Source organism: Bos indicus, chromosome 9 (assembly GCF_029378745.1).
Source record: "Bos indicus isolate NIAB-ARS_2022 breed Sahiwal x Tharparkar chromosome 9, NIAB-ARS_B.indTharparkar_mat_pri_1.0, whole genome shotgun sequence".
Classification (NCBI taxonomy): Eukaryota; Metazoa; Chordata; class Mammalia; order Artiodactyla; family Bovidae; genus Bos; species Bos indicus.
The window spans coordinates 8,865,757-8,890,584 of NC_091768.1; the positions used below are offsets into that span (position 1 = coordinate 8,865,757).

At 42.2% G+C, this 24,828-nt stretch overlaps 1 protein-coding gene across 1 annotated transcript in view; it reads right to left on the minus strand.

The window, feature by feature from the left end:
• Positions 1-24,828, minus strand: part of LMBRD1 (LMBR1 domain containing 1) — a 132,657-nt gene that overhangs the window by 99,534 nt on the left and 8,295 nt on the right. Inside the window, exons 2-3 of the mRNA XM_019967016.2 lie at positions 23,336-23,512; positions 6,796-6,856 (exon numbers count right to left, since the gene is read on the minus strand). Coding sequence (XP_019822575.2) covers positions 6,796-6,856; positions 23,336-23,512 — 238 coding nt within the window. The remainder of the gene's footprint in view (positions 1-6,795; positions 6,857-23,335; positions 23,513-24,828) is intronic.

Below are 24,828 nucleotides of genomic sequence, written 5' to 3' on the forward strand. Positions count from 1 at the left end.
TGGCATCACCAACTCAATGGACATGAGTCTGAGTAAACTCTGGGAGTTGGTGATGGACAGGGAGGCCTGGCGTGCTACAGTCCATGGGGTCTCAGAGTCAGACATGACTGAGCAACTGAATTGATTGAACTCAGTTGCTATTCACTGACCACCAGGAAATTTATCATATATTAACAGCTTGAGGATCAGGTGCTCTAGAAATGTTAATTTTGAGATGTGAACTTTTTGGTAGAAACTGTGAAGTGGACCACTGGACACAGATATGAAGTTCAAGAGAGGTCTGCAGGGCAGTGACACCTGCTCAGCACTCACACGTCTCATACTCCTAGCATGGTGCAAAGGCACCGCTCCAGCCCCATCACACATGCAGAGAAGTCAGAAAGAAGTGAAGGGACCTCAAGGTACCATGGCATGATTCACAGATTAGATAGCATGTTCAGAGTAACTGTATAAACTCCAGCTACAAGTGTTCAGCAACTAACCAACCGGGAGAGAGGTGAAATGTCCTAAAAACTCTCTTGTGTGGTGTGCTAAGTCACTTGAGTCATATCCAACTCTTTGCAATCCTGTGGACTGTAGCCTGCCAGGCTCCTCTGACCATGGGACTCTCCAGGCAAGAATACTGGAGTGGGTTGCCATGCCCTCCTGCAGGGGATCTTCCTGACCCAGGGATCGAACCCATGTCTCTTACGTCTGCTGCACTGGCAGGCAGGGTCTTTACCACTAGTGCCACGTGGGAAACTCTCTTAGGTGCTCCAGAATGCCTGCCACAAGAACAGTTTTGAAACAGGATGGAAGGGGGTAGGGTACAACCTTTAAAAGAATGGCATGGCCTGAGAATACAACATAAAATGATTAGAACTAAACAGGTCAAGATGACAGATGAGTCCACTTCCACTACACCTTGAGTCTCAGTGTATGCTCACTGTAAGCCATCAGCAGACTAAGCGACACACCCACAGGCACCGTGACGGTTCTAAGGCTGACCATAGCACTAAAAAATTGGGTGGTGCCTCAGTCCTGGAAATCTCTGGCCCTTCCCCAAATAGTTAGACTACCCGTCCCACTACTCATTATCCTAGGAAGTTACCCACCCCTATAAAACACCATCCCATGCCCTGGGGCTGCCCTCACCGGCTGAGAGGGCACACACACTGTCTGTGGAGTGTGTTTCTCTCGAAATAAATCCACTTCTTACCTGTCACTGTGGCTCTCACTGAGTTCTTTCCATGACGAGACACCAAGACCTTGAGTTTCGTTAAGCCCTGAGACCAGGAATATCATGATCTCAACTAGAAGATCATGGGTACAAGCCCCAGGCTGGGTCTTGGTTGGGTTCGAGCCTGGATGTGTGGGTTCAAGGTCAAATCTGAGGTGCACAGTTTCAGTTTGAAACCTTCTTGGTCAATCTTATTCGTCCCAGTTCTATAATTTAACTCACCTAAATACACATACACTTGGCAAACTCTATTTCCACTACAGAATTCCTTAACAGCAAAAAGTGAAAATTTATTATATAATCTATGTGGGGTTGTTTGAAAAAGAACATCCATAAAATGGAAAACAATGCAGTATACATACACCCACGCCCCACACATATATACACAAGAGCCTCCCAGCAGCACTGGGAATGGCCAAATGCTAAACAAGCCAGCTGATCACCAGTAGGAGCGTGGATAAAACTCGATACACGGTTACAGTGAAGCATTATACAGCAGTGGGAATCAACAAGGCACTGTTACCTGCAACAATATGGATGATTTTCAAATGTAATGCTGAGCACTAAAGAGGCCAAATAAGAAACGACACACAGGATATGATTCAGTTTTTATGTACACAAAAGAGAGAGCCCAAAAATCAGCGTCAAGAGGAGACAGCGTCACCAGAAGTGACAGGACAACCACAGACAAGCCAGCACAACAGCCCTGAACACCCCGGCTCTTGGTTTGGGCTTTCCCTGTGTCTAAACCACCCTGCACTCACAGCAAAATCAAAACACACATAAAGACAAATGATTAAGTAAAAGGAAAATTCGCTTAAAAGAAGCTAAAGGGAAGTAGATGGTCAAAGAATTAAAACTAAAAATTTCAACAACAGTCAGAGAAGAGAGAAAAACATTTACAATAAATTATAATAAATAAAAAGAAAGAATTTAAAGATAAAAATTAATCTGATGCCAAACAGAACTCAGATAAAAGGCTAAACATATACAGAGGAGTTAATAAGAGGCTCAAATGTGAAACTAAAACAGAACCGAGAGCCAAAGACTCAGGCAAGAGAAGCTTTAAAAGAAAATATCAAAGAAATTTGAAGGCAAAGATGAATAAACAAAAATACTCAAAAGGAAAAGAAAAATGAGTCAATGTTTCTGGGGTGGGCACAACATCCTCTGACGAGACAGTCTTCTTCTGAGTACAGGGTCACCACGAGTACAGGTTAAAGGGGCAGAAGTAGGCAATTCACCAGCTTCCCGGGTGGCACTAGTGATAAATAACCTGCCTGACAATCAGGAGACATAAGAAACGCAGGATCTTCCCTGGGTCAGGAAGATCCCCTGGAGGAGGGCATGGAAACCCACTCCAGTATCCTTGCCTGGAGAATTCCATGGACAGGGGAGCCTGGCGGGCTACAGTCTACAGGGTTGCAAAGCGTCGGACATGACTCAAGTGACTAAGCATGCATGCATGCACACACACGCGTGCGTGCACACACACACATGCACACAAGCTATTCTACCCTCTCAGCCTTCTGTGAGCTCCAGGAAGCTATGTCTTTGTAGGCAGCTTCAGTTAACACAGCCTGGTAATAACCAATCAGCAGCTGAAGTATCTGCAGCAGGATTCACTTCCACAAAGTTTCCAGAAAAAAAACACCCAAAGTTCTATTAATACAACAGAAGTTTCTTTAAAAATGTGGTTTCAGGACCTCAAGATCAGCACAGATCAGCAGGGTATCTGCACATGAAATCATCTTCATGACAGTGTAAGATGCTATTTCCCTTTCCCCTAGCAGTTACTACATTCTTCACCCACTAGCACTCACCAGCGTGGGGCACTTGTAATCAGGAAAGTACCCTTAAGCAGAAATACTTCTGAGATGTCCACCCATGAGTGCTCATCTGTTCCAAGTTCTGTTTAAGCAAGTACACTTTCAGCATTCTTGTGAGAACCACTAGTGCTATTTCAGCTGTGAGCTACACAAATAGCTCACAAATAGTATAATTTTCGCTTGAAAGAACAAAGGACAGAAAAGCAATAGTAATCCAGATTGGAGTACTAGGCGACTCTCTCAGAAATGAACAAAGTGAACCTGTACTTCAAAGAAAGTAAGTGACAGTATTTGTTACTAGTGATAAAACTTGAGATCTCAAGAGAGAATCAGAAATTTTGGGGAAACTTGAATCCAGCACCTCCAGTCTTCCATCCTTCCCATACATAAGTGCTTCTCTGATAAGAAGAGTGGTGATGTTAACAGAATGCCAACGTAAATCAGAGTCTCTCTGGATGTAATCTAGTATTCCGTATTATTTAAAAGGCCTCTAGGTGATGTTTGAAGCTGCCCCAGAGGTTCCATGCTAAGCATTCCCATAGGTAACAAACATCCCCAGAAGAATTTATTAAAAGACAGCTCACTTAACAGTAAGCAGCTCCAGCTTAGGAAACATTATAATAATACTATAATAATGCCCATTCTGGACTAATCATTCACTAACAAGGTGATCTGTAACATCCTGAGGTATCAATTTCTTCACCAGTAAAATGTAGAAAATACCTCCACAAAATGACATTCCTGAAGATCAACAAAAACGTTGAATGTGAAAGCCTTGCACAATACCTGGCAAGGTCAGGCAATGAGAATGTGTTGGTATGTTAGGAGAGATTAGATGAAATACAGAATCTCACAGCAGGGAACGGATAAAATAGAGCTTTGGATTCTCTGGAGTCTGTGTGGCACTCAGGGTGCAGGAGGAGAGAAGTAATGGGCAGTTAGGTACTATCGAGCATTTATAGGAAACAGCTGGGCTTGAGGACAGTTACCATCTCAGAAGCTATGATTCTTAGTTATAGGTCATCATCCGAGTCAAAGACCTACCAATCATAGCTAAAATGAATTAAGTAACATAATGACAACAACCATTAATATTATTAAATTAAATCCTCTTGCTTCGATTCCACAGTCATCAGGAAATCTTTTTTCTTTCATAATTTGGCTTCTCATGCAAAATTCTTTCCTAGATCAATGACTCTCCTATCCCAAAGTAGTCTCTCACTACAATCCAAATTATACAGAGAATCAAACCCTAAATCCCTAAGTCATCTTGTTTATAAAGATTAATTTTTCCCCATGCATTTAAAACAGCACTAGAGACACATTATCCTTAGGAGGATTAAGAAAAATTATCACAAATCATTTTCTGCAGACTTAATTCTCTCTATAAAACAAACTGGAAAGATTGCCGAATTAACACTCCAGTGTAGAAGTCTTTGTACCCTTGACTATGATGGATCAACACAGTAGCCTCTAGGTTCAATGATAAGATAGGGTTCATAAACCTGGACTACACTTAGATAAAATCAGGCTGATCTTGTCACATTTTGCAGCACAAATGCACTTCAGTGTTACAAAGAGACAGGCCCCACCCACAGAACTGTTTTGATGAGGGGATTTATATCCTGTCAAACTAGAATCAAGATTGCCAGGAGAAATCTCAACAACCTCTGATATTCAGATGACTGGCAACCCACTCCAGTATTCTTGCCTAGAGAATCCCAGGGATAGAGGAGTCCGGTGGGCTGCCGTCTATGAGGTCGCACAGAGTTGGACACGACTGAAGCGACTTACCAGCAGCAGCACCCTTATGACAGAAAGCAAAGAGGAACTAAAAAGCCTCTTGATGAAGGTGAAAGAGGAGAGTGAAAAAAGCTGGCTTAAAACTCAATATTCAGAAAACTAGGATCATGTCATCCAGTCCCATTACTTCCTGGCAAACAGATGGGGAAACAATGGAAACAGTGGCTGACTTTATTTTCTTGGGCTCCAAAATCACTGCAGATGGTGACTGCAGCCATGAAATTAAAAGATGCTTGCTCCTTGAAAGAAAAGCCATGACAAATCTAGACTATGTATTAAAAAACAGAGATATTACTTTGCTGACAAAGGTCCATATAGTCAAAGTTTTTCCAGTAGTCATGTACGGACATGAGAGTTGGACCATAAAGAAGACTGAAAGCCGAAAAATCGATGCTTTAGAATTGCGGTGCTATAGAAGACTCTTGAGAGTCCCTTGGACTTAGAGGAGATCAAACCAGTCCATCCTAAAGGAAATCAACCCTGAATATTCACTAGAAGGACTGATGCTGGAGCTGAAACTCCAATAATACTTTGGGGACCTGATGAGAAGAACTGACTCACTGAAAAAGACCCTGATGCTGGGAAAGATTGAAGGCAGGAGGAGAAGGGGACGACAGAGGATGACATGGTTAGATGGCATCACCAACTCAATGGACATGAGTTTGAATAACTCTGGGAGATGGTGAAGGACAGGGAAACCTGGCATGCTGCAGTCCATGGGGTTGCAAAGAGTCAGACACAACTGAATGACTGAACATGCACGCAGTAAATTTGTAAGGAAAAGCAATAGTCTGCTTAATATACCAGCATTTCAAAAGTGTTCACTTACTAGGTCAAATATGAATTTTATGATACACATTTAATGTATTCATAAGAAATAATGAATTCTTTATTAAAACACCACAAAAATATTTCTAAAATCTATACCAAAGAAATAGAATTTCATAGGTCCTGCAGATTTTAGATAGGTAAAGGACAAAGTTAGAGCCAAGGCAGCTAAATTAAGATCCAATGACATCCTTGAAAAACTCATCCTATCAACAGAAACTTCCACAGATGTTTTTTCAGTATTCTATAAAAATTTTTTTCAACCTCTTGACTCACTGCTGACCGAAAAAAAAAGATATCCCTTTTCTAATTCAGCACTTAAACATTTTTAAAAAGCACATTTATATGCTTTCAGCACATTTATATGTTTTCAAAGAAAAAACTTGGGAAACATTTAAGTGGTTATTACAAATAGGTTCCCTAATCCAACACTACGGAAGGAAGAGAGGAAGCAAAGGAGGAAGGGCCCAGGTCACCATGCTGTGCTGTGCTTAGTCACTCAGTCGCATGGGACTCTTTGAGACCCCATGGACTGCAGCCCGCCAGGCTCCTCTGTCCATGGGGATCCTCCAGTCAAGAATACTGGAGTGGGTAGCCGAAATCCCTTCTCCAGGGGATCTTCCTGACCAAGAAATCGGACTGGGGTCCCCTTCATCGAAGGTGGATTCTTAACCAGCTGAGCTACTAGGGAAGCCCCCAAGCCCCCATGACTCCCAGATTAATAGGCTCTGTAGAGTATAGAAAAGGTGATGTTGCAAACTCCCAGACAGTATATTCTACTACTGCAATACGTAGAAGAAATTTCTGGAACACAGATACTCAAAATCCACACTTCAAGTGGGAAAGTGGTAAGGAAGGTGAGCAAACAATGGTATCAGAGGCAGAGAGCTGAGACTTAACATGACTAAACGTCTACAGAGAAGGGCAGCAGGTGAATCTTAATGAAGCAAAGTATCTTACAGAAGCTTCAAGATGACAAGGTGAATTCTATACTACTTATTTCTGGTGCTGAAACACTCATCTCAAGTGCAATCTCAAAATTTAAAGTTTATATGTAGCTTTATTCTACACTTTAGTGACCAGCCCAGACAGGAAATGAAATGGAAATTTACTCACTATAGTAACCATACAGTACAGTGTCCTCGATCTGTCTGCTGACATTCGCGTTGGCCCAGTCCTAGGACAAAAAGGAAACAACAGAAACATTAATGAAACATCTAATTGCTTAACAGTTATACTTAAGTCTTAATATGATCGAGTATCACTTTAAAATGTATTATTGACACCGACAGGTATGGTCTGTGCCTTCAAGAAGTCAGCGACAGATGAGTAAAAAGACAACTGCATTAGCAGGTAAATGTGAGCAAGCGTGAGCAGGTGGTTCTGAGGAAGTTCATGGGATGGAAGTCGACTGACTGTCAGAGGTGGCTTCCCAGGGCAACTAAACAGGGTCTGAAAAACACAACGGGAAGGAGGGAAGACGGTGAAGGCACATACATGGAGAGTCTGAAAAGCCTGCAAAGAAGCAAAATACAGACTCACTAGAGCTTCTGGAAAGGGAAGGGAAAACAGGTGAGCGAGGGAGAGGAGGGGCAGGTGTGAGGGCTTCTGAGTCACTTTAAGTATGCTAGCCTCTGTCGGAGGGCAAGGGGAAGCAGAGGCACACTGCTATACAAGAGTGACAGGTGGGAAGTGTAACTTAGAAACAAGATATTCAGCATAACATACATTTTTAAAAATACCTAAAAGAAGAGTAAACTAAACTCCTTTGCATTCAACCCAATTATTTTTTAATTAGTAATTTTAGAAAATTAATTCAAATTAATCTCAAATTTTTTAAAAACTACATTAATTAATTAGAACTGAGATAAATAGCAAGTCTTTTTGAATATCCTAATTTTATGCATATAAAAAATTAAACCTGGAGAGTCTATGTGACTTGCTATTAAGTAACAAGGTTCATTTTAGTATTCAGGTCAATTCTGTTCCATCAATACTTTAAGAATCCCACTTACAAGTCTTTTAAGGCAGAGTGGTAACATTCAATTATCCTAAAATAATTTAGGTTTTTCTTTTTTTTCCCTTTTTCACTTATAAACACCTACAACAAGGATCTATGAATTTCTAATTGAAAAATGGCTAAAAGAACGAAAGTGTGGAAAACTCAAATTTAGCACTACAGACACAAACCTTGGCATACAGTGCACAATAAAAATACTATTTCTCCAATAGCAATGAAGACTGTGAAAAACTTAAGAATAGGCTAAACTTTAAAATTATGTTACCTGAATAAAGAAACAAGTAACTACAGAATATGAAAAAAATCCAAATGAAAAGTCAGTGTTTCCACATGAAAAGGCTGTAAATACCAAACCCATGAAACCATACACTGCCAATCAAAACCCCAACAGCAGGGACAGTGCTCTGACGTGGTGGTTCTGAAAGTCATCTGAAAACATACAGTCAAAGAGCTAAGAAAGTTTTTGTAAAAGACCAACAAGGAGGAATTTAGCCAATTACTAAACCTTATTAATAAGCCATGAAAATCTATTATTAATATCATAGTGACCTTCCATTTACCTAAATGGCAAGATTTAAAACATTAAAAATATCCAGGAATGGCAAACGTGGAGGAAAAGCCATCTACACACAGTAATTAGTAAGAAACAGTCCATGATATAGATCATTTTTGCTGGAATCTGTCCTAAAAAGATTCACACAAATCAGGACAGATATGATGCACAGGGATGTTTTGAAACAAGTAGTCCTGCCCACTTAACAACCTCAAGACCTCCGGAGGGATGCCTGGCAGCTTGCAAGCCCAGGCCCCACACTGCCCACCACCCCACCCCCCTACCCACAGCAGGTGGGCTGTCCTCCCCTCAGTCACTCAGGGGACCAAGGGGCCCAGGGGCACGGGGTGCCCAGCCCCTGCGGTGTCCCGGGCCCGCAGACAGCGGGTATTCCAGCTCGTGTTGGGGGGACCCACATCCACGGTGTTGATCTACCTGAGGCTAATCTTCCGCCTGCCCCGCAGGCAGAGGTGCCTCTGCTGAAGCACCCACACTATGGGAAAGCTCACCACTTCACAGAATGGGAAGCACATAAGAGCGTGTGGACCTGTTGACCCTTAGTCCCATAAATTACAGCCTCCACCAATCAATGGTGATTGATCTTTCTTCACCCAACAATATTCAGGGTGGTCCAATGGTTAAGAATCTGCTTTGCCATGCAGGGGACAAGGGTTCAATCCCTGATCAGGGAACTAAGATCCGACATGCCTCCACGCAAGTTAGGCCATGCGCCACAACTAGAAAGTCTGTGCACCCCAACAAAAAGATCAATAAACAATAGGATAATGTTGTTTAAAATGCTAAAACACAATAAGAAACCACAAAAAATGAGAGAATCTAATCACCTGGGGAGAAACAATAAAATGTATTATTGTACCTTTATAATGTGGAATACCATATGGACATTAAAATCTCTAAAATGTATATAAACTGGTATATATGGATATCCATGAACTATTTCTGAATGGGGCTAAACAGAACAAGTTGCAATCAATAAGACTCACAATCTTCGACTAAAAAATGTAATCAAAGAAACACCAAATATATACTACAGAAAAATAAAAATAAACTTAAGCAGTGCTCACTGCACAAGACTGGAAAAAGCACTGTGGTAAATTCTAACCAATGACGAGAAATTTTTTCTTCAGGTATCCAAATGAATGAACACAACCAAAACTTCAGCTCCCAAAAGCTGTGTTTCTTAAGTGATTATTTATATATCAAAACAAATTTTTAAAGATTTTTGAAGCTTGACGATTTTTTGAAACAGAGGATAATTACAGCTATTCCTCTGCAAGATTCCAACCAAGTTAAACTTAAAAACTGAAGAAGACAATAACCTCAGAAGAAGACATAAGTAGAAAGACTGGAGGTAATTTAAAATCAATGGGCTTCCCTGGTAAAGAATCTGCCTGCTAATGCAGGAGATGCAGGCTGGATCCTTGGGTTGGGAAGATCCCCTGAAGAAGGAAATGGCAACCACTCCAGTATTCTTACCTGGAAATCCCATGGATGGAGGGGCCTGGTGGGCTACAGTCCATGGGGTGGTAAGAGTCAGACACAACCTAGCACTAAACAACGATTTAAACTCAAAGGTTCACTGACATTTAGTGTCTTTTACCCTCAAGGGTTCTTTCCTTTAACCAAATCTTGCAGCAGTTAGAGAATATTACTGTTACTATTTTAAAGCAAAAATATGTGTAAAATATACAACATCACTCAAGTATTATTTGTATATTTGGCTTTTATATACAATCTTGCCTCCAAGGTATCCGATTCACTGTCAAAAGAGCTCCATTTATGAAACTTCTACATTTTGAAAATTGCTTAGTTATGCCCTTGATACATTTTACAAACTTCTGCCTCCCAAAGTAGAGACCACAAAAAAAAAACTTCAGAAGACCCAAAGGAATGTGAGAGAAAACAAGAACTAATACTAAGTAGAGAATATACAAGAACATTTTAGAGAAAAAAGGAAAAAGCGATACAGTCCATGAAACGGAAAGGTATTGATTTGTATACATAAAGCTCCTTTTCCATCCTTCCAGGAGACCTTTTAAAATGCTCAGTCCAACCCAAAGCTACACTTAAGTACCCTTAACTTTACCAGATAACCTCCCTTTAGACCTGTGGCTCTCACTCATGGATGACTCCCCAAGAGGACATCTGGCAGTGTCTTGGAGACAGTGGGGCTGGGGAGGGGGCTGGGGAAGGGACAGCATGCTACTGGCATCTGAAGGTGGAGGTTAGGCTCTGCTAAATGGCTGCAACACACAGGACCGCCCCTTACAGGAACGAAGCACTCGGCACAGAAGCCGATGCTTAAGAAACCCAGACTTGAAGTTCTCTAAAATAATCTGAGGACCAAAAACAAGAGCTACTCAGTTCAGTCCCAAATGGAGACCCCGTTCCACCTGTACTCAGATGCTAGTGCTTCCTTCTGCTGAGTGCCCATGCTATTTACAGCCAAGCCTTTCACGCAGAGGCCCGCAACCCTCTGCTTCTGCAAGGACACAACACCGGGCCTGCAACGATACTCTCCCCTGACAAACATCTCTCCCACTCTACTGAATCCTACAGTGTATGCACTCCAGTAGTTTCCATCAAATACCACAGTCACCACAAATAAAAACACCCCTCCCTCAACCCACCTCCTACTCCCCTGGAGGACGGAGCTTCCTGAAAAGCTGCCAGCATCCCGTCACTACTCCCCCACCTTCCTGCCCACACTTAGCTCACTCCCACCTGACCACCCACTGCTCTGCAGAGATTACTCTTCACCAAAAGCGAGGGGTCACTCCCCTGCCACTCTCCCTCCACTTCTCAGCATTGCTCTTGAAGCACATCTGCTGAGAAGCGCCCCTCTTCCATTTTCCTTCCCCCTACCAGGCTGCAGCCCCGCCCCGTGAGTGGCCTCCACATAATAATACAGCTCTGCCATCCCTGGCCCGGCCCTGGTGTCAAGCCTTCTCTGACCACTCGCTCTCCCCAGCTACGGGTCTGTCCACAGCTCTAAATACCATCCACAGGCTGATGACTTCCAGACACCACGAAGGTTTCCCTGGAGCTTAACTCGCCACTTGACTGCACCACCTAAATATATATGACAGGCACTTGGAAGGTAACCTGTCCAGAATGCAGCTCTTTTTCTAACATCCCCTCAGCAGAGACATTACTTTGCCAACGAAGGTCTGTCTAGGCAAGGCTATGGTTTTTCCAGTAGTCGTGTATGGATGTGAGAGTTGGACCATAAAGAAAGCTGGGCACCAAAGAATTGATGCTTTTGAACTGTGGTGTTGGAGAAGACTCTTGAGAATCGCTTGGACAGCAAGGAGATCCAACCAGTCCATCCCAAAGGAAATCAGTCCTGACTATTCATTGGAAGGACTGATGCTGAAGCTGAAAAACTCCAATACTTTGGCCACCTGATGCAAAGAACTGACTCATTAGAAAAGACCCTGATGCTGGGAAAGATTGAAGGCAGGAGGAGTAGGGGACGGCAGAGGATGAGATGGTTGGATGGCATCACTGACTCGATGGACAAGAGTTTGAGCAAGCTCCAGGATTTGTTGATGGACAGGAAGGCCTGGTATATTGCTGTCCTTGGTACTGCAAGGAGTTGGACACGACCGAGCAACTGAACTGAACTCACTTGCCCACGTGCACACACAGGACTTATTATTCCCCAGGCATCCCTATTGCTCTAAAGTGTCCTAGGCATCACTGCTTCAGTTTTCTTTTTCCTTCAACCCCATATCTAATCCATCAGCAAGGCCACGCAGTCTACCTCCAAAATACATGCCAACTTTAATCACTTTTCTTCACCAACACCACTCTAATCCCAAGTCAACTTTATTTTTTAAAACCTTAACTTCCCACTGCACTGAGAAGAAAATCTAAACCCATAGACATGACCTAAAGGGAAAAACACTGGGTCCCCACCTTCCTCTTGACCTCAGCTGGTACCACAGCACAACCCGACGCCACCCTGCAGTCCAGCAGACCAGATGCACGTCTCCCCGAGGGCCGCTGTCCTGCTGCGGCGTCTCTGTGAAGGCTGCTTCACTCGGGTCTCACCTTAAGGACCCTCTGCAGCAGTCTGGCCTTCCCCCTCCCACCTCAACACCCACTGCTGAGCGGACGCTCACATTGGTCTGCTCTGCGTCCTCACAGAACTGAGCACTAGGAAGCGAGCTGGTCTGGCCTCAGAGAACGTAGGCAGCCTGAGAGCGGTGGACTCACTGGTTTTCAGCATCTGTCTCTAGCACCTACAACTGTCAGGTCTGTATTACATACTTAGCAAATACTAAGTGCATGAATACATTTAAGGTGTAGTAAGAACACAAAGTTCTAAGGTCCAATTATCTGCATCTGAGAGGAGGAATGAGGCAATAGGAGAGCGTTCAACCCAAACACCTGATAATCTCAGGCCATAAAGAGATTAATCACTGATGGACGGAAGGAAGAAATGAATATTTTAGGTACCAAAACAAATATTTTTATATTAACTAATTTTAATTAGTTAATATAATTAGTTAACACATCTTAACTAATTTTATACACTGTATAAAATAAAGAATATTTGTTCATGTTAATGGCTATTTCTGATTTTTTTTTTTTATTAGTACACTTTAGCTCAGTGGTAAAGAATCTGCCTGCAATGCAGGAAACACAGGAGATGTGGGTTTGATCCCTGGGTCAGGAAGGAAGAGGAGGAAATGGCAACCCACTCCAGTATTCTTGCCTGGAGAAGTCCATGCACAGAGGAACCTGGAGGGCCAAGTCCATGAGGTCACAGAGAGTCGGACGTGACTGAGCATGCACAATTTGTATGTTTCATGAGCCAAAGTTATTGGCCAACTACACAAGGCACTGTAATAGAACACTTTCAGCCATTCTTTACAGTTTTTGTTTTTTTTTTTTTAATCTGTGAAGTTAATTATTACACATAAAAACTAGAAACAATGAAATTATCTGGCGAAAAACACTCATAGTGCCAGGAGCTGAAAAAGAGGTCAATGGAAATATTTCAGACCTTATCACAATATACCCTTGACCAAAGGAAGGCAGAAATAAGTAGGAAGGTAAAGTAGACAAAACAGAGAACGTATAGTTGACTGCCTGCCTGGTGTCCTCAGCTCCTAAGCCCAATGTCAGCAGGCCTTGAAATCTCGAGTTTCCAAACAACTGTACCTAATAAGCAGGTTCCTAATCAGTTTAGAGGCGTCAACATCCGAGGTGGAAACTGAGAAACTCAGATGACAGACATATTCATTTAGGAATAAGCAATGCACTTTGTAAAACTTAGGCCACAACATAATTCATCATGGAAAACAACAACCTGCACATTTTAATAAGGACGAAGAGATTAAAAATGCCATGGCACACTTCTACCCTGAGACACCTAAATTCACAGCTCCGGCATGAAGTCTGAAACTAGTTCTTAAATACTAATGTTTAAATACTCTTGTCTTTTACTAAGCATCTCAAGAGAATTCATTAATAATTTTCTGGAGAAAATACTCTTTACAGTTTACCAGACATAGTTCTTTGAAAGTCTCTTCAGTTCTCGTTTAACTATTAGCACAGGCCAGCTTCAAATGACAACTCTTAGGAAATTCACTAGTCCCCCAGCCAGTGCTCCAAAACAAAGAAAAGACAAAAAGGGAAACAAAGAATATTTTAAAACATCAATAGATATACATCAAAGTATTGGGGAAAAACTGGTATTTTATCTAAGCTTTTGCCTGGCTAAAAATAAACATAACTAGACAGAGACAACTGCTGCTGCTGCTGCTGCTGCTAAGTCGCTTCAGTCGTGTCCGACTCTGTGCGACCCCATAGACCCCATAGACGGCAGCCCACCAGGCTCCCCCCGTCCCTGGGATTCTCCAGGCAAGAACACTGGAGTGAGTTGCCATTTCCTTCTCCAATGCATGAAAGTGAAAAGTGAAAGTGAAGTCGCTCAGTCCTGTCCGACCCTCAGCGACTTCGGGGAGCTGCCCGTGAGAACGGGGTCCTTTGTCTGAAGGACACAGCTCTGGGAGCTGCCTCAGTCCTTGAGGGTTTGCTTGCAAACATAGCTCTCTGTCCCGCCACCCCAGAGATTAGGCGCTTATTTACTGCAGGCACCTGGAGTTCTGTGCAAACTTCTCACGCACAGAGAAATGTTATCTGGTGTAAGAAATAATAACAGGGAGCCATTCCCATGCTCTCAAGATTTCTTGTGACTGTTTGTAAGATGTATAGGCCAACCAAGAAAAAATGTCAACTGTCTTGTCTTTCTCACGCTTTTCTGTATAAATATGAGATGTTGAATAAAGTCGGTGTCAGACAGCGTCCCTTCGTGGTGACGTGTCTGAACCTCTCGACCCCATCTTTGTAGTCTCTTGCTTTAGTTTCTTTCTTAGCCCCGCCGTGCACGTTCTCGGGACCTGATTGACTTTGCCGGCTGGCTCCGGCAAGCGACCCCATGGACTGCAGCCCACCAGGCTCCTCCATCCATGGGATTTTCCAGGCAAGAGTACTGGAGTGGGGTGCCATTGCCTTCTCCGGACAGAGACAACTATTAATAAGTAAATGAAAAGTAGAAACAAATGAGTCAATTCCTAGGCAGGTTGATAAGAAGTCTGGGGTCCCTGAGGAGGAAAAAGGGGTCTAGGGCTCTCAAAGTGGAAATAGGGGTCTGGAATTCTCAAGGAGGAAGAAAGGACAAACATCTTTTTTTCCCTCTACGTTTCTTAGTCTTAGTCACATAAAACATTTTTTTTCTTTAAGCCCAGAACTGATGATTACACAACAAACAACTCAGTTTAAACTCTGTACTAAGGATTATAGAACAACAATGTATCCTGCTTAAGGACAGTTTCTCCTTCCTAAAAACCTTCTGACTAATCCTGTTATCTTAAAATGTAAATTGTGGGAGTGGGTCTAGTAAGATCTTTACAACCTTGGACATTCTTTTGATTTACTGTAATAACCAATTAAAAACATATAGCTCCCTTGCTAACACTAGCGAGGGGGGCACTCTCATCCCCCTTCTGAGGTCTGTGTCAGAACCTTTCTCTGTCCCTTTTCATACCTTAATAAAACTCTGCTACACAAAAGCTCTTGAGTCATCAAGCCTGGTCCCTGGTCCCGAAGCTAATTCTTCTTCTTCATAGATCATGAATCCTACACTGTTCACCATAAGCCATCACCTTGGGGGCTGGTCCAGGATCTTCAGGCCAAAGTAAGAACACTGAGAGCTGTCTCTGCTTTCTCAGTAAACAGGTTTTCTGCTTTACTAACTCTACGGTGTGCTTGTATGAATGGATGATACGCCCTGCATGAAGCAAGCATTGAGCCCTGCTCTGCAGTTTCACGGTTTCTCGTAATGACTGAAGGCAGCCCCCCAAAGGGGAATCTTATCAGGGGTTTATATTTATACTGACCTGCCAATGCCAAGAGACACCCAACGTCCTTGCAAGGGGAGCAGCCAGAAATGGGCAAAGCATGTGGACAAAACTTTCCCTTCAGAGTCACCTTTTCCTGGTCTCTTTGACCATTTCCTAAGTGTGTAGGGAATCAGAGCTACTAACAATCTGTCTGATCATAGACTTTCAAGGGACTTGTGATCCATGCTGTTACTATGTACTTTTACTTAGACCCCAAGTATGGAAGCGCCTAGCCTTGCTAGGAGCCAAAAGTTCCAAGAACACGTTTGGGAGCAAGGTGGAGCTGCAGCTCCAGAAACGTCTCGGTCTAGAGGGCACTCTCTTGGCTGCCGGCCTCAGGAGCCAGCGACCTGAAAGTGAGTCTCTGTCATGGCTGTGTCTCCTATCTACATGGAGAGAAGCCCTGCTGGTGGCCATGAGGCTTTCGAGGACACAGATCGGGAATTGCAAAATGTGGTTAGATTAGAATTACAATGGGCTTCTTTTGGTAGTGTCAGCTCTTAGCAGACCAGTGAAGGCTCTCTGATGACTTTTGTCTCAACTCCCTAGATACTCCTTTTGTGGAATCTGTGGACATGAACTGGAAGGATTAGCCCTAGTGGCTTGAGGACAAAAACCACTTTTTTCTCCCTGGCTGACCCTTTTGCTATCACATATGCTGGCGTGGTGACACTCAGGAGGGACATCTTGGTTGCTGTTTGTCCCTTTATGACTCACCGCTTCTACTGCGGTCAGCACTGTACTCAGGAATGTGCCCGGGCACACACAAGACGGAGGCTTCCCCTGGTAGTACTAGCTTGGGAAACATTCCGGGAACTACTCTGGCGAGTCAAACAAATGTCTTGGTGGTAAGAAACTGGAAATCAGTCTGGGATGCTATCAGGCCTACCTCTGGGGCACCTCCACCCCTCCTCGGTGGTACAACCAGGAGGGATAAGTAAGATGCCCGCGTTGGTAAGAGATGGACTTAAGTCCAACCAGGGAAGGAAAATTTTGGTGGAGAGTCTGTCTACACCCTCATCTAGAGCAGGAAGAGACACTTCTGATGGGAAGAAGCCACAGCTGTGGATGCCATTTTTTTCTCTCTCACAGATGGGAGCTAAAGGTTCCAGAACCACGCCTTTAACAATGTATTTTAAAAAACTGGGACAAGTTTGATACCCAGAGTTTAAAGAGACATGCCTGATCTGTGATACTGAATGGCAACAGTATCCTTTAGAAGATGGGGAAACGCTGGCCTGTTAAAAGGTCTCTCAATTACAATACTGTTTTACAACTAGACCAGTTCCGTAGAAAACAAGAGTAACAGGCAGCAGTGCCCTATGTGTTGCTCTTTGACTCTCTCGAGACATGCCAGACTTATGTCCTAACAGTGCAGACTTGGGTGTGAAACCTTCAGCTCCCTCCTGTCCTCTTATTTTGCCCCTGTATCTGGGGCTCCCGACTGAACTACACTCAAGTCTCAAGGCTGAGAATCAGGGCACCCTTCCAGGAGGGGCTGCCTCAGTCTAGGCAGAATTTCAAACAGCCCCAGTGCGGTCGAGACTATTTAGAGGGTATGTCTTAGGACTGACGCTGACTCCTGACTTGAGAGCTCAAGTTCTGGGGGAAGCTACTGCTTTTGGAGATAAATGGCTTGAACATGAGACAAGGGGGAAAAGCGAACATGAAATAGCCGTCCTCCCTACTGGCAGTCAAGCAGTTCCCATAACTCTGCCAGACTGAGGCTATAACATGGATAAAGGAAGGTAGGATCAGAGTCCTTGCAAGAAGTAACCTTCAAGGACTCAAGCGAGCACACACTAAGGCTTTAAACTATGCAAAGTTGGCTGATATAGAACAGGGAAAGAAGGAAACTCCTAGTAATTCCTAGATAGAGTATGGGAGGCTCTCCACAAGTTTACTGACATTGATCCTGAAAGTGCAGAGGGAGGAATGATCTTAAAAGATTTATCACTCATTCAGCTCCAGATATCCACCATAAGTTACAAAAACAGGCATTTGGACCAAATCAGTCTTTAAAAATTTTAAACTGTTGCAGCTGGCTCAGATGGTATATTATGGTAGAGAATATGAGGAAAATACGAGCAAAAAAAAGACCAGGGAAAGACCAAAGCCCCAGCACGACTGTTAGACCTGCTCTCAAACAGCCTGAGAAGAATGCCCAGAGGGATCCAGGTGAAAAGGGATGGGCTTGCTATTACTAGGGAAAGGAGGGGCACCTCAAGCAGGACTGCCCTCAGGCCTCTAAGCCACCCCAGCTCCATGTCCGGTCTGTCTGCAAGGGACCACACTGGAGGCGAGACTGCCCCAGAGGCATAGGTTTCAGGGGTCGGACTCTCAAGATAATCAGGACTGAAGGTGCCCGGGGGTCCCCACACAAGCTCCCGTCCTAATTACACCTGAGGAACCCCAGGTATTAATAACTGTGGGGGCCAACCCATCGATCTCTTTTGGACACTGGGGCAACTTTCTGCTCACTAAAGCCCCTGGTCCACTTTCCTCCTGATCCACTACCATAATGGGGCTGTCTGGACAAGCCAAACGCTATTATTTCAGTCATCCTTTAAGCTGCAGCTGGGGCTCTGCTATTTTCTCACACGTTTCTGACCGTGCCAGAGCTCCTCCCACCCCTTCTGGGGAGGGATATACTAAACAAGGTCCAGGCCTCTGTTTTCATGAATATGGAGCCTGCTCTTATAACTGAAGAAAATGTAAATGCTAAAGTGTGGGCTGATGTAAAAACTGTAGGTCAAGCACAAAATGCTATTCCTGTTGCTATCAAACTCAAAGACCCTCACCTACTTCCACATCATAAGCAGTATCCATTAAAACCTGAGGTTAAGGAAGGGTTAAAACCCATCACTGAAAATTTAGAGGAACAAGGACTATTAATCCCCTGTAACAGTCCATGCAGCACTCCTATTTTGGGTGTAAAAGGAAGTCAAACGATAACTGGAGACTTGTTCAAGATATACAAATAGTAAGTGCCTAATTCTGATACTTCATTGTCTGAAATTTCTGACTGAACCAAATATTTTTCAGTCATTGATTTGAAGTTTGCTTTCTAGAATTGAATCTATACTAAATCATCCTCTACCATGACTTTAAGATGATTGAGAGGATTCTTGGGCATTATAGGCTATTGCCTCATCTGGATTCTGGGTTATGGGGAACTTGCCCAGCCTTTATATACACTTACAACTGAGACTCAGCAGACCCAAACCAACAAGCTGGTTTGGTCCCCAGAGACTCAAAGGGCTTTTAAGGCTCTTCAAACTGCTCTCTCGCAGGCTCCCGCTTTGAGTTTGCCCACAGAATCTGAGTTTAGTTTGTTTGTTACTGAAAAAAGGCTATGGCCACATTGCTTAAGGGTAATTGCTACTACTGTTTTGCTAATGCCTAAAGCTCCTAAGTTTATTAATGGGCGAAATCTTAATGTACTGACTTCTCATGATGTAAGTGGGATCTTAGACTCTAAAGTTCAGAGCAACAATGGCTCCATCTTTAAAGCTGCTGTAACTCAAGGAGTGTCGAAAGCTCTAGGAATAGAGCATCACTTACACTGTTCCTGGAGACCCCAATCTTAAGGAAAGGTTGAAAAGACTAATGACGTTATTAAGAGGCATCTTGGTAAGCTAACTCAGGAAACACAAGATAGTTGGTTTAGTTTTACCCATACCTTTAATAATGAGGGTATGAACTGCCCCCCAAAAATGGGATTACCTCAATGACAGACTGGTTTTGCACACAGATATTGTCATAGATACTAAAGCCTTAGAACTAACTATGTGACTCAGCTTTCAGCCTTTTCAACAGACATTACTGGGAGGTTAACTCCTGACCCAGCCTTTGAGTCAAACAAGCCGGTGTTTGAGCCAAGAACGGACATGAGTCTGAGAATCGACGTGGGCTTGCTTTTGCTGACTCCAGAAGTCCTGAGTCTGCCATTTGACCCTTAAGACAACGCCTTCCTGTCCTGGGCTCGTTCCTACACTGCATTCCATAATACTGGAATCAAAACTGCTGGGTCTGTGGAGCGTTCCCCCTTCTCATCAATTAAAGACTTCCCAGAGTAGGTTTCTCCACTTCAAGGAAAAGACTTTCTTCAACTCTGTGATGACATCCAGCAATCCTAAGATGGACTGGTATAACATATTGTACCTTAACTATGGACATAATGTAACTTTTAATTTTGATTATGTTTTAACTTGGTTTAATGACTATTTTGCCTTACATCTGTAACTGTAAAATGTGGTTTGTTTCTAACCGCCTGAAAACTTTTAAGTTACAAATGGTTGACCAGGCTCCTATGAGTGCCACAGCTTCCTCCAACTATTACTTGAGGCCCGGTCATATGAGGGTTTAGCAGATCAGAGACCCTTCATATGAGGGTTTAGCAGAATACGTTGCTTCAACAATTTAGGGACTATGCCCCTCAACAGCAGGAAGTAGTTATGCAATGAAAACAACGCCCCTTTCCCTTGGCACCATAATTCTCCTAAAAGAAAAGGAGGGAATGAAAGGACAGAATTCCTAGGCAGGCTGATAAGAAGTCTGGGATCCCCAAGGAGGAGAAAGGAGTCTAGAGATCTCAAAGTGGAAACAGGGGTCTGGAATTCTCAAGAAGGAGGAAAGGACAAACATCTTTTTTTGTCTACACTCCTCAGTCACATAAAACATTTTTTTCTTTAAGCCCAGAACTGATAATTACATAACAAACAACTCACTTTAAACTCTGTACCAAGGATTATGAAACAACAACGTATCCTGCTTGAAGACAGTTTCTCTTCCTGAAAACCTGGCTAACCTGTTATCTTAAAATGTAAGTTATAGGAGTGGGTCTAGTAAGATCTTTACCACCTTGAAACATTCTTTTTATTGTAATAACCAATTAAAAAAGTATATAACTCCCTTGCTAACACTAGCGAGGGGAGCACTCTCATCCCCCTTCTGAGGTCTGTGTCAGAAGCTTTCTCTGTCCCTTTTTATACTTTAATAAAACTCTGCTACACAAAAGCTCTTGAGTGATCAAGCCTGGTTCCTGGTCCCCAAGCTAAATCTTTGGAGATCACGAATCTAACACCGTTCACCGTAAGCTATCACAAAGGCCATACAATTGCTGAATGAATCCCTCGATAATGAAAAAGTTTTTAAAGAAGAGAGGAAAAACCTTAACATGGAATTTTTCCCTTCTAAATATTGGTGCCACATTTAGATTTTTGTTGTCGTTTAGTCACTAAGTCCTGTCTGACTCTTTATGACTCCATGAACTGCAGCACTGGCTTCCCTGTTCTTCACTCTCTCCCAGAGTTTGCTCAAACTCATGCCCACTGAGGTCAGTGATGCTGTCTAACCATCTCATCCTCTGTCACCCCCTTCTTTTGCCTTCAATCTTTTCCAGTATCAGGGTCTTTTCCAATGAGTCGACTCTTCACATCAAGTGGCCCAAGTACTGGAGCTTCAATATCAGCATCATCAGTCCTACTGAATGAAGATTCAGGGTTGATTTTCTTTAGGATTGACTAGTTTGATCTTGCTGTCCAAAGGACTCTCAAGAGTCTTCTCCAGCACCACAATTTGAAACTATCACTTATTTAGTGCTCAGATTTCTTCATGGTCCAACTCTCACATCTGCACATAACTACTGGAAAAACCATAGCTTTGACTACAGACCTTTGTCAATAGTGATATCTCTGCGTTTTAATATGCTGTCTAGCTTTGTCCTTCCAAGGAGCAAGTGTCTTTTAATTTTATGGCTGCATTCACTGTCCAAATTGATTTTGGAGCCCAAGAAAATAAAATCTGTCACTATTTTCACTTTTTCCCCATCTATTTGCCAAGAAGTGATGGGACTGGATGCCATGATCTTAGTTTTTTGAATGTTGGGTTTTAAGCCATTTTGTTCACTTTCTTCTTTCACCCTCATAAGAGGCTCTTTAGTTCCTCTTCACTTTCTGCCATTAGAGTGTTATCATCTGCATTATCTGAGGTTGTTGATATTTCTCCTGGCCATCTTTATTCCACCTTGTGGTTCATCCAGCCCAGCATTTCACATAATGTATTCTGCATAGACATTAAATAAGCAGGGTGACAATATACGTACAGCCTTGTCATACTGCTTTCCCAATTCTGAACCAGTCCATTGTTCCATGTCTGTTCTTAACTGTTGTTTCTTGACCTGCATGCAGGTTTCTCAGGAGACAAGTCGATTTAACAAACATAAAATAAGCACACTAACTACAGCCATACATTTTCTTCTCTAATGAAGCATTTAATAGAATAAATGTCATAAGTCTTAATGGGAAATACTTTCGTTTCTTTAGGCAGGTGAATTCCTAAAGTCTTATTTAAACAAGTATAATGTAATCTCACAAATTAAAAATAAATAAATAAAACAAAAAACTAGTATCCAAAAACTGATTACTAAACTTAGTATGGTCCCAGAACAACTACATGATCTAAGGGAAAGCTCATAATTTCATTAAAATACTTTAGAAATTTCCAGATGAAAATGTAATTCCACAAAATCTAAACAAACCAAATATTCTAAATTTAAAAATTAAAAAAACTCTCTGCTCAAACAGTAATTATACACTGCATATAGGAAATCCCAGTAACAGCATATTCAAACCCCAGACCTGAGATGGGTTATGTCACCTCTCTGAACCTTGGCTTCCTGCCCATCTCTATGAAAACAGAGATAACACTATCTACCTCATTGAGTTGTTGGGACATTAAGATATGTAAACCATTTAGGAGAGTGTCTGACACACACTAAGTACTCTATGGACACTAGTTTCTATCTCTCTACAGCATTCAGCACATACTAAGACCTCAGTTAATACTTGCTAAATGAATGACTAACCTATAGAAAAGAAATGCAGTTTTCACAGCAACTGGAATCTAGCCAAACCTAACTCAAAAAAATTACGAAATTATTTAAGTCCAGTTGGCCCAATTCAGGAAGTTATTTTGGAACCATGCATTACTGAGATAACTAAAATAACATTTCATTCAAATATTTAAGTACCTACCAAGTGTCAGACACTGACCACCTAGAAACAAACAAGATACACTTTCTATCTCAGAGTTTACACTAAATAAGAAATGTAAAAGTAATCTGAATAATTGAAAAGGAACTCAGAAGCCTTCCAATCTAACACCATGCATTTTAAATATAAGGACCATGAAGTCCAAAAAGTTCAGTTTGGCCAAAGACACAAACTAGGTAGTGAGGAGCCAAGACTAGAACTCAGGTCTGATTGTCTGCAGCCTGCATCGCAGTGACTCAGGGTCTTCAACACGACATAAGAGATGAAGACCATAATCTGCCACTAACAAAGGTCCTTCTAAATTATCTTAATTAGATAATAGAAATCTAGTCAGACTTCAAGAGAGCTACTACAGGCACAAAAATAAAACCTATTGTGATCAATTGGCAAATTTTTTGATTAACAAAAGGACTTAGATGGTTGTAAAACAGTGAAAAGTCTCTTCCACATTAGTTGTCACATCTTCAGCCTCTGTGTGCATTTCCATTCTCACTTACTCCCAGAGACAACAATAAAACACAGCACACACTGCACTGCTACACATTTAATTAAATACTTAATTGCCAAGAATATGAAAGAACAAAATAATTACCTTAAATGTACCATTTTGATTTTTCATGTAAGAAACCAAAAATATATCCACTGGAAGAAGTGCTGATGTGATCAGTGCAATGGCCAGAGAAAAAATGGCGGTTATGGTGGAGACAACTTCACTTTCCCGCTGACTCTGATATTTGCGAACATATATCCAGCAGAACGCCAAAATAGCCTGAAACAGACAGAAAGAAATGTTTTGTTACTGCCCTATCTATGCTCTAATACTGATTTTAGAATGTGTTTTAAAGTTCCTGGTGGGAAACTTTATGCCAAGTAAAGATGCTTTCGGATGTGCATGGAGAAGTCCCCTACCCCTTATAAACTTAGTCAGGATTTATCATTTTCAAAGCCAAGTTCATTAAAGCAGTACATCATCACTGGGGTGCCAAGACACCAAAAAAACAAGCAAAGGTTGTTGATAACAGTGCTCAGTTACATATTTGCTCGCAAACACAGTATGACCATTAACGGTTGACACATTACAGTTATAACTAGCTCTGAATACTTTTCCCTATACATTTTCCCAAGCTAAAGGAGATGTAACTGAAAGTTGTTTCCCATTGTTCATTGCAGCACTATTTACAATAGCCGGAACATGGAAGCAACCTAGATGTCCATCAACTGATGAATGGAGAAAGAAGTTGTTGTCCATATACACAATGGAATATTACTCAGCCATAAAAAGGAATGCCTTTGAGTCAGTTCTAATGAAGTGGATGAACTTAGAACCTATTATACAGAGTGAAGTAAGTCAGAAAGAGAAAGATAAATATCATATTCTAACACATATACAAGGAATCTAGAAAAATGGTACTGAAGAATTTACTTACAGGGCCGCAATGGAGAAACAGACATACAGAATAGATTTGTGGACATAAGGAGAGGGGAGGAGAGGGTGAGATGTATGGAAAGAGTAACATGGAAACTTATATTACAATACAGATTGCCAATGGGAATTTTCTATATGGCTAAGAAACTCAAACAGGGGTTCTGTATCAACCTAGCAGGGTGGGATGGGGAGGGAGATGGGAGAGAGGTTCAAAAGGGAGAAGATATATGTATACCTATGGCTGATTCATGTTGAGGTTTGACAGAAAACAACAAAATCTGTAAAGCAAGTATCCTTCAATTAAAAAAAAAAAATTGATTAAAAAAAAAGTTGTTCTATCCTGTTCTTACTACAGAAGCATCATAAAACACCACCCAAACTGAAATTAACTTCTGTCCCTTTGTGACAGTTCAAGAATATCATTCAGCTAAAGGTTAACTGTCAACAATCACCATGCAATCAACATATTATACTGTAATTCACATTTTAAAGGGTATTAAACAAAGAAGACAGAGAAGGCAATGGCATCTCACTCCAGTACTCTTGCCTGGAAAATCCCATGGACGGAGAAGCCTGGTGGGCTGCAGTCCATGGGGCTGCAAAGAGTTGGACACAACTGAGCGACTTCACTTTCTTTCTTTCTATAGTTCCTGCTGGAG